The sequence below is a fragment of the Falco peregrinus genome, chromosome 11, assembly GCF_023634155.1.
Source record: "Falco peregrinus isolate bFalPer1 chromosome 11, bFalPer1.pri, whole genome shotgun sequence".
Taxonomy (NCBI): Eukaryota; Metazoa; Chordata; class Aves; order Falconiformes; family Falconidae; genus Falco; species Falco peregrinus.
In genome coordinates this window covers 23,508,272-23,521,369 of record NC_073731.1, presented here as the reverse complement: position 1 = coordinate 23,521,369, position 13,098 = coordinate 23,508,272, and the positions used below count along the sequence as shown (strand labels likewise).

The window sequence follows — 13,098 nt, the reverse complement described above, 5'->3', positions numbered from 1 at the left end:
AATGAAGGAATTCTGGAGTTGCTTTAACCTTTGTGTTCTTTCCCTCCCTCTTCCTCACCCTCTCAGCTCAAGTTAAAAAAAACAACCAAAAAGCCATTAATTAAAGTTTAACTCCAAGCATGTTTTTTCAGAGGTAGAAAACCTCCTCACCCACTCCCTGTCAAAAACTTGCTGTCACAGCCTTCCCTTTTGCTTATGTATTACTAATCTACCGGCAATAAAATTTGTTCACCACCCACAGTAAACTAGAAGCAAACAGCAAAACAGCCAGTGCAACACAGGTAGGAAATATCATGTCAAGGCACTTGTAATTGAGAATTATTATACCATGACAGTAAACCTATTCCCATATTCATCTCTGTCCTTTTTCCAGAGAAAGTGACAAGGAAGCCCTCAAGAGACTGCCAGTCCCATGTACTCTGCCAAGCCTATTTTTATGCACGCTCTCAGTCACAATCAACAAAACCCATCATCTGATACCACACATTTTCAGGAAGCACAAGCAACACTCCTCTGGCAATTTATTTGGACTAAGAGGCAAAATAATATGCTATTTTGAATAGCTTCCTCCTTAACCTGCACAAAACATTTCAGATTTCAGACAGCAGCATACAGAGCAAGGATCCCATTCATAAAACAAGACTACAGATGCAGCCCCTGTGAATTGGGCAAAATCCAGCCAAGACAGCAGCAGCTCTTGGCTGTGTGGCTGTGTCTAAAAGGCATCTTCCACTGAGCAACCAAGTATTCCTTTAGCACCCTCCTTTCCCCCAAAACAAAAATAATCACAACATATCACATGCCTGACCACGTTTACGCAAGAATGCACAATAATATTTTGGACCAAGTACCGTACTACATTTTGGAGCATCACATAAAGCCACACATTGATGTGGATGACTCTTCAAAGGTTTGGCAGCAGCCAGTTAATTTCTCATAACCTCACACTTTTTATTCTGGGTATCAGAATACAGTCCTGTTCAAGAACCATGTCATGTTATGCCTGCTGCCAGCCAGAGGGCACCTGCCCCTCATCTTTGCCACCAGTCACATTTTCACAAGCCATAGTCTTGGCAGGATGCATCATTCTTCCGGTGCCGTGGTGAAGCAGCTGTCTTCGTAGGCGATGGAGAAGCCGCACCAGGTAATTCGGGCCCACCTTCGGCAAGGACTGGTGCGGAGGCCAGGAGAGGCACTTTCTTCCTTCCCAGGAAGCCGGCTCCTTCAAACCCCATTTTCTTTTTGCTTTCTGCTTTGGCTTCACTCTCCTCTTCTGGTCCTCTTTTTTTGAGATCCAGAGAACTCTCTGGCACACGGAGAACCTCTGTACTGCAACACCCACCTGCATCTGTCATGCCTGTGCCTCGCACTTCAAGTGCTGTTGTCAGGACTGCCTTCCTCTCAGCTGTGCTGCCCTCAGCTGCTGCCTTCCTGGCCTCGGGCTGGCTTGAATTCCCATTTGCAGCAGCTGCCTTTTCTGTTGGGCTTTTGCTGGGTAAATTAAAAGCCTGGAAGTCCCGGTAACTGTGGAAGCTCTCCGTCCGCCTTGCTCTTGCCAGTAGAGGGCTTTCTCTGTATGGCCGCACAGAGCCATACGTGGCAGTTTCGTGGATTGTTTCGTGGTGCTGCAATTGGAGGCTTCAAAAAAGAAAAAAACACCGAGGACGAGAAGAGCAGATGTTACACTGAGAATGGTGGCCAGTTCTTCTCCACACCCTGCTCCCACCCACCACTGCAACTCCCACTAAATAGCAATATACTCCTCACAACCCACACACACAAGGGGCTCCAGATCACTCCAGATTCTCATAGGATACTTTTTATCTGTACACACGTAGACCAACAGCAATTGAGGAGTATGTGTGTGTAGTTCAAGAAACTTAGGGCATAGATTCAGGGGCTCAGCTACAGCATTCAGGCCACCAAACCCCTCACTGCCTACCTGACAGGTAAAACCTTTGGTGTCTGCAGCCGGTGCCACGCTTGGTGACTTACCTGGAATTAGACTCCCGAAGCCGGTTTGGCTGAACAACTGAGGTGGCAGGACTGATGTTGGGTGTGGCACAGCGAGACGTACTCAAGTCACACTGGTCAAGCAACTTGAGCAGCTCTTCCTCTGTGGGGCCACCAACATCTGAAAGACACAGAGTGCTCGAGTTCATTTACTGTAGTCATGCACATGTGAGGACAGAAAAAGACCCACACCACAGTCCTGGTGTAACACAACTTACCTTTGTCTTCACTCTTACTAACCATGTCCATAGCTGTGGTCAGGTCCCACATCTGGATGCTGCCATTTGAATGCCCAGTGAAGAGGTAGCGGCGTGGCCGGGAGCCCATTCTGCTGGATCCTTCACATTCTCGCACAGTAAATGATGAGATGGTAGTGCAGTCAACTGCCTGGATCTCACAGATCCTACAGGAAGAGAAACCTCAAGTTACCAAAACAATTGTACCTGGCAGTTTGACCAATAAAGTTAGTACTGTATTGATTTTCTGAGATGGCATCAAACTTGCCAACAGAAAAAAGACTTTTCTTCCAGATGAAATTCCTTTCCCTGCACGACCAGCATGCTGCTCAGCAGCAGACGGTACCTTCCCCTCAATCCATCTGCAGTCCTACTACTTGTTTACTTTTATTAGGGAACCCCCATATATTTGATGTCCATTTTCAGTTTGCAATGATTAGAAACCTAAGGCTTTCAACAAGAAGGACAGCAACTAAGCCCCTTCACATGCTAGACGCTCTAGGAAACTAACCTGCAGGAGCAGCACATTTAATCATATAAAAGATACACAAAAAAATCCAAGGATGATAAATCCAAGGTTATCTATACAGGTAACTTTTGTCTTAAGACAACTTGACATGGCAGATCTCCATAGCTTTTTTCCATTTTAGAAGCTTATGAGAGGAGAGAGAGGAAAAAGACTCCCAAAACTAAGCCGTTAAGCCATACCCCACACCAGAACCTCACATATTCTGAGTAATTTGTTTTACTGGCCCCCTGTATTGAGCTTCTTGCCCAAGATGTTCCAAAATAAATCATCTACTAAAACTCCCCACTACATACAAATCTAGCCTGAAGTAAGTGGGGGATGGGGGAAAAGCACACCAATAATCTGCAGGGCTTCTGTCCTCAATTCAGATGCTAAACGTGTTAAGACATCAACATTTTCATCCAGATTCAAAGTTATTAGGCAAGAAATGCAAGAATAAGAAGCAGCACAGAAGTGAGATGCACCATCTTTTCTGATCTCTTGCCACCTTACTAGTCTAAGAAACCGGAAGAAAAGCAGCTGCAGTTATCTGGTAACATTTTTACTACATTGGCAACAATGTAGTAGACTATTGTGAAGTCAAGCTTAAGTAAATAATTGTATAGCTGACCTAGAAGACAGTCTCTCCGTTTTAAAGGTTCTAATATCTTCAAAGACAAGTGCAAAGGGAGAGAAAGTGCTTCCTTGTCTACCTCTGTGAGCAGCACAATCCCTGCCACCAGCAACTTCAGCATTAGTTTTAAAATTTAATGTTAGCGTGGTACCATGGCTAAGAGTTACAGATTCTGTAGAGGTACACAAATGTTTGTTTTGTGAGCTCAGCAGGTGAGCCATTGTGAAGTGAGTTTCTGATACCGCATTTTGCAAAATACCACTTGGCTTCTAGGTTATAGCAGAGGATAAATACAGTTCTGTTACTAACACACAAACTAGAGTTCAGCCAGAATGTCAAGCACATTAGAAGCTTGCTAAGTGCAACTGCATGCACCCCCAAGGGACAGGAGACCCTGCCACCTGAAGAGTCCTGCTCCTTTCCCACTTAAAACCCTAAACATGGAGGTACCTTTTCCCAGTTGAAGACAGCCTTACAAACAGCTTATTAGTGATGGGAACAACTTTCTGGATAAACACCTGCTGATCATCACGTTCACCAAAGGGTCCTAGAGAAAAAAAAGATCACTTTTTTGTTTGTTTCAATTCCCTCACCCTCTTCCCCACAGTCCTGAAGACCCAAATTCACATTAGTATGACCACTGTAATTTTTAAGAATCAGGAACAGGAACCAAAGATGACTAATAGCTAGAAAAAGCCGTCCAATGGGTAGGAGCCTCTACAGATACAGATTTTTTTTGTTCTTTTGTTTTAAAGGACACCCATTCTTGAGTTGCCTGCATATTCCTGGAGGAATTACACTGTCGCTACAAATCCTACATCAGCCCTCTATAATAACAAGTAGGACCTTCTTATTTTACAGCTCCTAGATGTCTAAAGGCTTAATCAGATTTCTTGCCATAGTACTGACCCCGCCCTGTGTTCACAGGGCATCCTATTCATCAAAGACTCGGACCACAAAGGAATCGAGACTACCTGTCTACCCATATTTGGCGACGTGCATTCCTTCAGTACCTTGCTGTAGCAATGTGCTAGCACCACTTGCCTCTGTGGTTTCAAGGCTTCAGTAAACCTTGCCACAACTTCAAACTCATTTAAGAATTTGTCACATGTGCATCATTTAACCCTGACTGAACAATGCACTGGAATTTGCAGCAGACCCAAACCTTGCTATGCTAATCTGCTTTGATGCAGTCTCCTGCGCTTTCTGTCATTCTCTAGTTACACCAAAAGTGAAATGCTACATTGGTTTGCTCAAGGAAGAGGTATAGTATCTGTGTTTGGAAGTTTTTCCTCACATTCACAGTAAGCCCTTTAAGTGTACTCACTCCAAACAGCCTAAATAGCGAGTATTTTCAGGTGAATCTTAGATTCCCCCCATCTTTTCAAGGAGAAGGCAGTATCTAAGAGCTTACAGCCATCCGCTGACTTGCATGTTACCAGGTTGAAGGTCTGTTAAACCTTTATAAAGGCCAGCGAATGTACAGGCTCAGCACAGCGCATTCAAGAGACATCTTACCAATGTCATTTCCAGAACAGTAACTGCCATGACTCTCTGCTTCCTCCAAAGATAAGATTTTGAATGATGCAAGAGGTGTTGAGCCTGGCTGAGTTGAAATCATGCCCCGGAACCGAGTCACAGTCCATGTCCGTACATGGTTGTTATCAGCACAAACTAGAAAGGAAAAGATGTATAATAACATTTACAAGGCATGACAAAACTTTTCAGATAAAACTTATCTAGTGATTTCTATATGATAAGTTTTTCAAGATTGAGCGATCAAGCAGAATTTAGTCAACGTCAGGTCACATGTTATGAATCCAGACAATTATCTAACAATCTGCAAGTTGTTGCTGGTGTCCTGTTTTCTATCAGTTTCATCTCTTCTCTCAGACATTCAAGAAACAAACTGGAGGCAGGTGGAACACAACTTTAAGGTCTGACTGAGTCAGCACCAGTGGCCTACAGCACACTTAATCCTCTGTGTGCAGGTGCTAGGACAAGACATGTCAAGAGAGCAGCCTGGCAGCAGAACCCTCATCACATAATAGTGCTCTTTATTTCATTTATCAGTTAGCTTGCTACATACATACAGCTTTCCCAGCACTGCGGGTTTAGCACCAGGCTGCAAGAGAACAGATGACCTCTGGCTTGTTTGTTTACAGTATAATTGGATACCATGTTTCCTGTTCCTTTTTTTAAAAAAAAAAAAAAAAAAAAAATATTGGATAGCAGCAGAAAGTAAATCTGTTCTCTGCCATGCCCTGGTTGCTGGATTCTGGGTGAAACAGATTCTTACGGAGGGAGGAGTGATTGCATCTTCCCTAAAAGCAAGGCACTTTCCCAAGCATAAGACAGGACAACAGGGTAGCACAACAAACACCAGAAGACTGCTGAGAAAAGAAGAAACACAGACAGCCCTTTGAAGCCATGGGAAGGCTTTTTCTGGGGCCCAAGAGGAGATGATGCACATTTTGCTGCAATCAAGAAAGTTCCTGAAATGCTGTCAAACAAAGACAAGTCCTAGAGGACTTTGCCCACAACAGTAAGACTTGACAGGGATACATTTGTTTACAAGCCCTTTCATTTCCACAAATGACAGCCTTGGAATAAGACACAAACAAAGGTTTTCCAGTATCTGGTCAAATAAAACCTAGGCCTTTTAACTGCTACAGCCTTTGAAGAACGCTTACTTTAAGAAAGAGGATCCAAGTCAATCTAGCCCCTCCCCTGCCCCCAAATGTTCCGATTCATTCTATCACACGTGGGAACAATGCAAGTTATAAAGCACTGCCTACAAACACTTCATTGCTCAGGAGGAGGGGAGAACCGCCAATAGAAATCTGTACACGGAAAAGATTACCTGACACAAGGTGTTTCTCTGAGAGCATGATCTTCGTAACAGGACTTCGATGAACCGTAAAGGTCTGAAAGAGCTGAGGCCCAGACCCAACTGTTTCAGGGTGCTGTACAATCACCCTCACTGCTCCAGAGCTGGTGCCATACGCAATCTCAATCCAATTGCCACTTACACCTAAAGCAAGCAAGAACACAGTTGTTTTCCCCAGGAATGAAAGTTGTGACTTACTGGGGCCAGGGAACAAGGCTGTAGAAAGCAGTATTTCCAAGCTTCCACAGTAAGACTGATATTTGTTTTAAACCGTTTACTCTTTATTTTCCCATGAATAGAGAGGACATTTTGCCGCTAAAAAAAACCCAACATTCCATACTGTGCTCTTCAACACACTGTCTTAACAACAGCCTTCTCTCCCATTCTCTCCTCTCTCCTGTAAGTGAGATGGACAAAAACATGATTGGATATTTTGGCACTCCTCATAGTGATATGGTCAATAAGTACCTCATATCGTTTATCTTTCTGCCTTAGTGGGAGGCAAATGGGAAAGCAAGGCAAGAGCAGGGAGGACTAGAGTTAAAAAGGTCACTGTGGTATCAACATAGTTATGTGAGTAACCACTGTCTTCCAGTTTGGTTTTTTGGGGTTTTTTTTTTTGCATTGATTTGGGTTTTTTTGTTGTTTGATTGGTTTTCTTTATTCTTTTGTTTTGTTGGGGTGTTTTTTGTGTGCTGCTTTTTTTTAATTTAAAAGCTGCACTGTGATTACAAAAGGGTGTATAGACAGAATAGCTAAGCGTCATTCAGCCGCATATGGAAATGGTTGTTAGTATATTGGTTATCAGGTTAGACACCACAGCAAGGTTGTCTCCCCACCCAGATCACCACAGACTATTTCAGTGAATACGATTCATAATCTGAGTACTTATCTTGTATAAAAGGCTTAAAACCAGCAAAGGTCTATTAGGCATTAATATATGATGCGTTATGTTATTACATTATACATTAATGTATAATGCATGATATACAAACATATACACATACATGCAAGTACATGTACCTATTTATTCATATGTACAGATGTAAGGAAAACAGTTATGCCTAGTGTTCATCATTCATTTGAAGTTGATTAAATGAAGAAAAACACATTGTTTATGTCAAGGGCTACCTTGTCTGCTTTAGGCCTGCTATACAGTGACAGATAAAGTACATTTAGAAAAAACAAAAGACGCCCACACCTGTAACAGACTCTAAGAGACACTAATACAGTACTGACTTGTTTTAGGCGTGAGGTAGACACTGAGCGCTGTTATAGCATCATTGGAGGGATCATGGTACAATTCTGTCACTAGAAGATCATTGTCTTTCATCCGCAATGGGAACTTCTGCATGTCTGTGGGGAAGATACATTTATTTATTACACTGGATAGACAGAGTTGCTCTGATGCAACTTAGACCAACGAAAGAGTTTAAGAACAAAGCTGCTTAGCACCACCTCCTTTTTATTCCACCCTGCTCCCATTTCTTACCTATATAGTAAATAGACCCGTTGTTACAGCCCAGCAGCAGAAAAGATCCAGCAGTATCATAGCTTGTGATAGGAACAACATCCTGAACCTAGTGCAAACAGAAAGAAAGAAATAATAAATAAATAAATCAAGAAGTTAGGTTGTTACTTTCTCAGTTTTCAGACCTTTCTGGTATATTTTGTTGAAGAACACCTGAGTTTGGTACAGGTCTGAAGCCATTATGCACACACTCACACAAACAATGGCATTCTTAAAGTACTGCTGGTGAACTGCATTCCTCTACCAAACTGGATCTTAAGTCATGGAGTTCAGCAAAACCACGCATATAAGTTAGCACAGCTGCTCTGGAAGATCCTTCTCCATGTGAAGGCGCAAAGCTTGGAGTGCTGCAGCTAAACCTCATCTTCAAAAGAGGATTTATTTTTTTTCACCAGGATGCAAAATGAGCGTACTTCACACTTTCTGTCCTATCCCTTTTTTTCCTTTCTGACAACTCCTTAAGAGGTTGCTGGGCAGGGGAACTAGGTGTTGCCTCTCTTAAGCCCTCCTTTACCCCCAGTTCTCGTGTCCCTCTGCCCACCTCTATGGATAGGTAGATAACCAGCAGATACATAACGAGAGGGGGGGGGGAATTCTTATCCTATTACAACTTCCCACTTCAAATACACATCCACACCAAGTAAACTAGAAGGCAGCCTTGTCATATTTTACTTACTGGTCTTCAACTTAAGGTGAGGGATTAAGAATGCCCTCTCTTTGCCCTCTAGGATCAAAAAGAGTGCTTATCCCCTCTCAGGTGTGACAGAGATCTCAAGCAAAGAAAAAGTTTAGCTTATCCTAGGTATGATCCCCTATCTCAAGCAATTCTTTTTTGCTTCCACCCTGTGGAAGAAAAATCCAAAAGCCGTTTCATCCAGAGCACTCAAACTGCACAAAGCCATAGTATTTTCCTATATTCTGTATGTTTCAGCCAGTCCACTTAATGGCCACTAAATACTAATTCATGGAAATACCAGCTTAAGTTCTCATTTCTCTCTGACCAGCAGCATCCTTGCAATTGCCTCAGAGACTTGCAAAATCATTTACAAAATACCAACAATGAATCTCTTGGATAAAAGCAAAACAAAGAAATTTCCCCACACCTCAAAGAGCTAGCATGTAATCCAGAACCCATTCCTAACCTAAGGATAGCCTGTCAGCCCCTAAAATACATTCTAAGCCATTACAGAAAAAGCTACAACACGAATATAGCTGCTGCGCATTTTCCAGGGTGGTGGGGAAGGAGGGGAAGAGGCACTTTCCCTCCTGTATTTGTTTAATGAGCTATGCCCCTCTCACTTACATTCACCTACAATTCAGCACAGATCCAATGCTGAAAATAAACTCTTCTGGGAACACCTGGATTTTCCCTGTGTAGCTTATGACTGAATGACCTGGAGAAGGATCCTTCCCAATTACTGAAAAGAATGGGTATTCTTGATCTCAGTGCTTTCACACAGTACTTTTCCAGATACAGCTGTTTAAGTACCCTCTTCTCCCCACAGTCAAATTCATACTACACCTAACCAAATAAGGCATCTAACGATCAGGGCCACAGAACTTGGTTTTGAGGGTTGGGGTTTTTTCCAGACTACTTTAAAGAAGTAGAACAAGAACAGAAAGGCAAGAAACTAAACAGTCTCTCAGCATCTAAGAGTCTATGGACCAAGGTGCAGCGTGCTCTCTGGTTCTGTGGATCAAAGATACATAAAGAAGCTCTCCCATTTGCAAAAAATTTACAAAACTACTGAAGGTACAGGCAACCCATCAACAGATACACCACTTCACTTGTCACCTTGCAAAGACACAACAACTGCAAGGAGAGGACTGAGCAAGAGGATCTACCATGCTGCTGACAGCTGAGATTGACTGCCTGGGTCAGACAGATCATACAACACAAGGAGAGTCCTTTCTTCTGCAGCAGAGATAGGAACACCAGAGATGATTCAGCAGGCGCACCTGCCAACATGGGAACTTTCATTAGGAAACAGAGTGGCACTATACACCAGTCACTGGTAAAACACAGCCAGTGAGAATCCTCGCTTGGCGGACTGTTTTTCTGTCATACTCCATTGCTTCATGTTACATCTTACTCTGTAACACTAAATACTTGGCTTCCTTTAAGCTCTTCTGTGCTACAAATCTAATTACGGATGTATCTAGCACCCACAACCTCCTCTCCTTGTTGCATGCAACACCACCAGAGTTATGAATAAGTACTAGGGAAACCACCTCAGCTGGTCTGCTCAAGTCTCCAAGGTGGGAAGAAGATGAGAGAGCCAAGTAGAGGCAGCAGTCAGAGTTACATCTTCAGGTGCAATCCATCAAATACAAAACTCAGTGTCAGGAAGGATAGCTTTGCACAAACTAAGCCTCCTTAAAGTAGGACTCTGAAAGCCATCAGGAAAGAAAGCCCCAAAAGAAACAAATGGGGCATTGGCTTATTCTGTGCCTCAAAACCTCTCTCACTGCAGCAAGTATGATTACATAGCAAGTCCAGAGCTATGGGCAACTCATGGAAAGAAGTTACACAAACGCCATATATTCTCATAATGAATTTGAAGCTCAGAGGTACAACCCCACCACTTAAGGCTTTATAGGGCTCTTCAAGAAGAATGTCTTCTAAAGGGAGATGATGATCTACAGGGAGATTATGATCTACAGGAAGATGTTCCCCCCCTCTCCCCCCCCCCCCCCCCCCCTTTCTAACAGAAGAGCCTGAGGTACACAAAGCACATTGAAGGTAGCTGGATTTGGGCGTTTTTTATTTTTTTGGGGGGTTGGGGTTTTGTTTGTTGTTTTGAGGTTATGTTTGTTGGTAGGTTTGTTGTTGTTTTTTTTTTTTGTTTGTTTTGTTTTTTTTTAAGGGAGCCATTAAGGGAAAAAAAAAACCCAACAAAAAACTAGAAAGCCAAAAACCTTGGTTTGAAGAGATCCTGGCATCCCTCCTAAAGATTTTCTATTCTTCAATAAGAAAGGCTTTCACCAAAGGAATAGTCAGTCAAACCGAGGAACTATTAACGTGATCAGAAAGATTTCTGTGGCTCCCCCTAGCAACAATGATGATGAACAGGACATCGGTTTTTACTCCTTCAGAAAATATTGTCAAACACCAGCTTGTCACATAGCATTAAGTTGTCTCTTAACAGAAGATTTTGCAAGGCATCAGTAGAGAGCTTTAAATAATGTTTTGTTTAATTCAAGACCGTACTAACATGTCTCTCTCTGCTGCAGAAGCAATGCTATCCCGTGCTTATCATCCATGTTATGTGTTAGCAGTACTGCCACTTAAGGATTGAATCAGAACTTAGCAAACAGTGCAGCTGCCTCAGGTCAGCTTTGCCTCTCGAGATTTGCAAGACAGTTTTGGGATTTTTATTGCATCCAGGTTTTATGCCACAAAAATGTACACCTGGCTGTGTTACAAGCTTTGTTATTCACATGAATGCTCGACTGTTTTCTCAGACTCATACAGACTCCAAACAACAGGAATAGGGTCAGTGCAGCCAGAAGCATCCACATATACAAGACAGACACCTTTAAAGTATATCCATGTATATTTCTGCTGAACAGTCTCCCATTGTAAAACAACTTTTGAGATACCCAGATATCAGACTGCCTTCTTGTTTCCTCCTTCTTTCAGATAGTGCAGAAATTGCTGTCACATATTCCCCACAATTTATTTCCTATGATCCTAGTGAATTTTTACAAAGTTAGTAATCCACAAGTAAGTTTAAATATACACACACTTGACATTTATTACTCCAAGTCACACCATGTCCTTTTATTTGAAAGCCTAAAAAGCATAGTAGTACCACCAGAGAATTCAACATTCTGCTCACAGGCACAATTCTCAGGTATTACGGCGGCAAACTCCATAACACAAGTCAGGGCTGAAAACCCTGTGACAAGCATTTCACACGTGCTTTTAGATTATTTTATTCTTTTTTTACTAGAAAGACATACCAGCTCATTAAAAGTGATGCAGAAAATTGAATTGAACACACCTGCCAATGCTGAGTCACAGCGTTCCACACTCCCACTTTCCCTGTATGGCTTGTAGCCACCAACTGGTTGCCAATGAAGAAGAGAGCATCTACAGGGACTCCAAGACTGAACACTCCTACAAAAAATGAAGAGTCTATGAAGCTCATCTAAAATAAAGAGGAAAAAACCAGTAACAATGGAATCTCTCCACTATTATCATCTGTCACATTTATTACAGTAGCAAGTAAAGAACAGCCAAAACTGAGCTTGCAGCATGTGAGGTGAGGTACCATTCCAGCAGCAAACTGGGTTCCATAAATAAAATGCCAGCATGATGTTATCCCTGCTGATGCAATCATTACTTGGGAAGGAGAAAGGAGGCAAGAAAAGGAAGAAGAGCCCATGTAAAATATACATTCCTTGTTTTTCTAAAGCCATTGAATTCTCAAATGGCTTTGCACATCCTAAGACATAAAAAAAATAAATTAAAAACCCCCACAAAACCACCAAAAAAATCCTGCTTGCTGCAATAGGATTTTTATTTAATCTGTGACTATTAAGTGTCATGTAAGTTGTAATTTCGTGGGGTTTGCTAGACAGACAAATTTGTGCCATACTAGTTTGCAATTGCCTTTTAAAGTATTACAGGATCTCACCACTATTTTTTACCCAAATTAAACAGAGTTAGTCTGAAAACAGTTTTAAAATTAAATATGGCTACAACGCTTCATCCTTATTCTTGGGAAAAGACTGAACACAATGTGACATTAGTTGAATACATTCAAATTTCTCTTTTAGCAGAAATACTTGAACCTGGAAAAATAAGCAGCCTGTGAAAGCCTGTTTCTTTCTTTCTTTCTTACTCTCCTCATCTCCAGATCTTTGTTTGGTTACAGTCCATGAGTAGTGAGTCAAGGCTATTAAAAATTGATGCTATATAGGGAACCAGTTTCACCAATCATCACCTAAGATTCAAAATCTGGAAGACTTACTAGCAAATGCTGGCTTTCCAAATAAAGCAAATGTGGCAGCAATGTTTTGCGTAATAAAAATCCAAACACTGCGGAACATGACAGGCTTTGATGGCTACGGTTACAGTAGACCTTAACATCTGAGCTTTTCCAGAAGATCTGTCCTCTCCAGAGCTTCCTAGCCTCATCATAATCCATCATGAGTATGTTTAGTTGAACTGCAAACTTGGACAGCATACTACGTTTCATACTATGTATTGTACCATGTATTTAAAAGTTATATGAAACTAAAGATCATAGATTAACTCCAAGTCTGTCAGCTATGAAT

At 42.0% G+C, this 13,098-nt stretch overlaps 1 protein-coding gene across 2 annotated transcripts in view; it reads right to left on the bottom strand.

The window, feature by feature from the left end:
* Positions 1-504: 504 nt before the first annotated feature.
* The window catches only part of KCTD3 (potassium channel tetramerization domain containing 3), a 28,440-nt gene continuing 15,846 nt past the window's right edge, over positions 505-13,098 (bottom strand). For both annotated transcript variants that reach the window (XM_055816429.1, XM_055816428.1), the window contains exons 10-18: positions 11,820-11,935; positions 7,774-7,861; positions 7,521-7,637; positions 6,255-6,425; positions 4,910-5,065; positions 3,842-3,938; positions 2,232-2,416; positions 1,996-2,134; positions 505-1,638 (exon numbers count right to left, since the gene is read on the bottom strand). In XM_055816429.1, the coding sequence (XP_055672404.1) occupies positions 1,056-1,638; positions 1,996-2,134; positions 2,232-2,416; positions 3,842-3,938; positions 4,910-5,065; positions 6,255-6,425; positions 7,521-7,637; positions 7,774-7,861; positions 11,820-11,935 (1,652 nt within the window). In that variant the 3' untranslated portion in view covers positions 505-1,055. The remainder of the gene's footprint in view (positions 1,639-1,995; positions 2,135-2,231; positions 2,417-3,841; positions 3,939-4,909; positions 5,066-6,254; positions 6,426-7,520; positions 7,638-7,773; positions 7,862-11,819; positions 11,936-13,098) is intronic.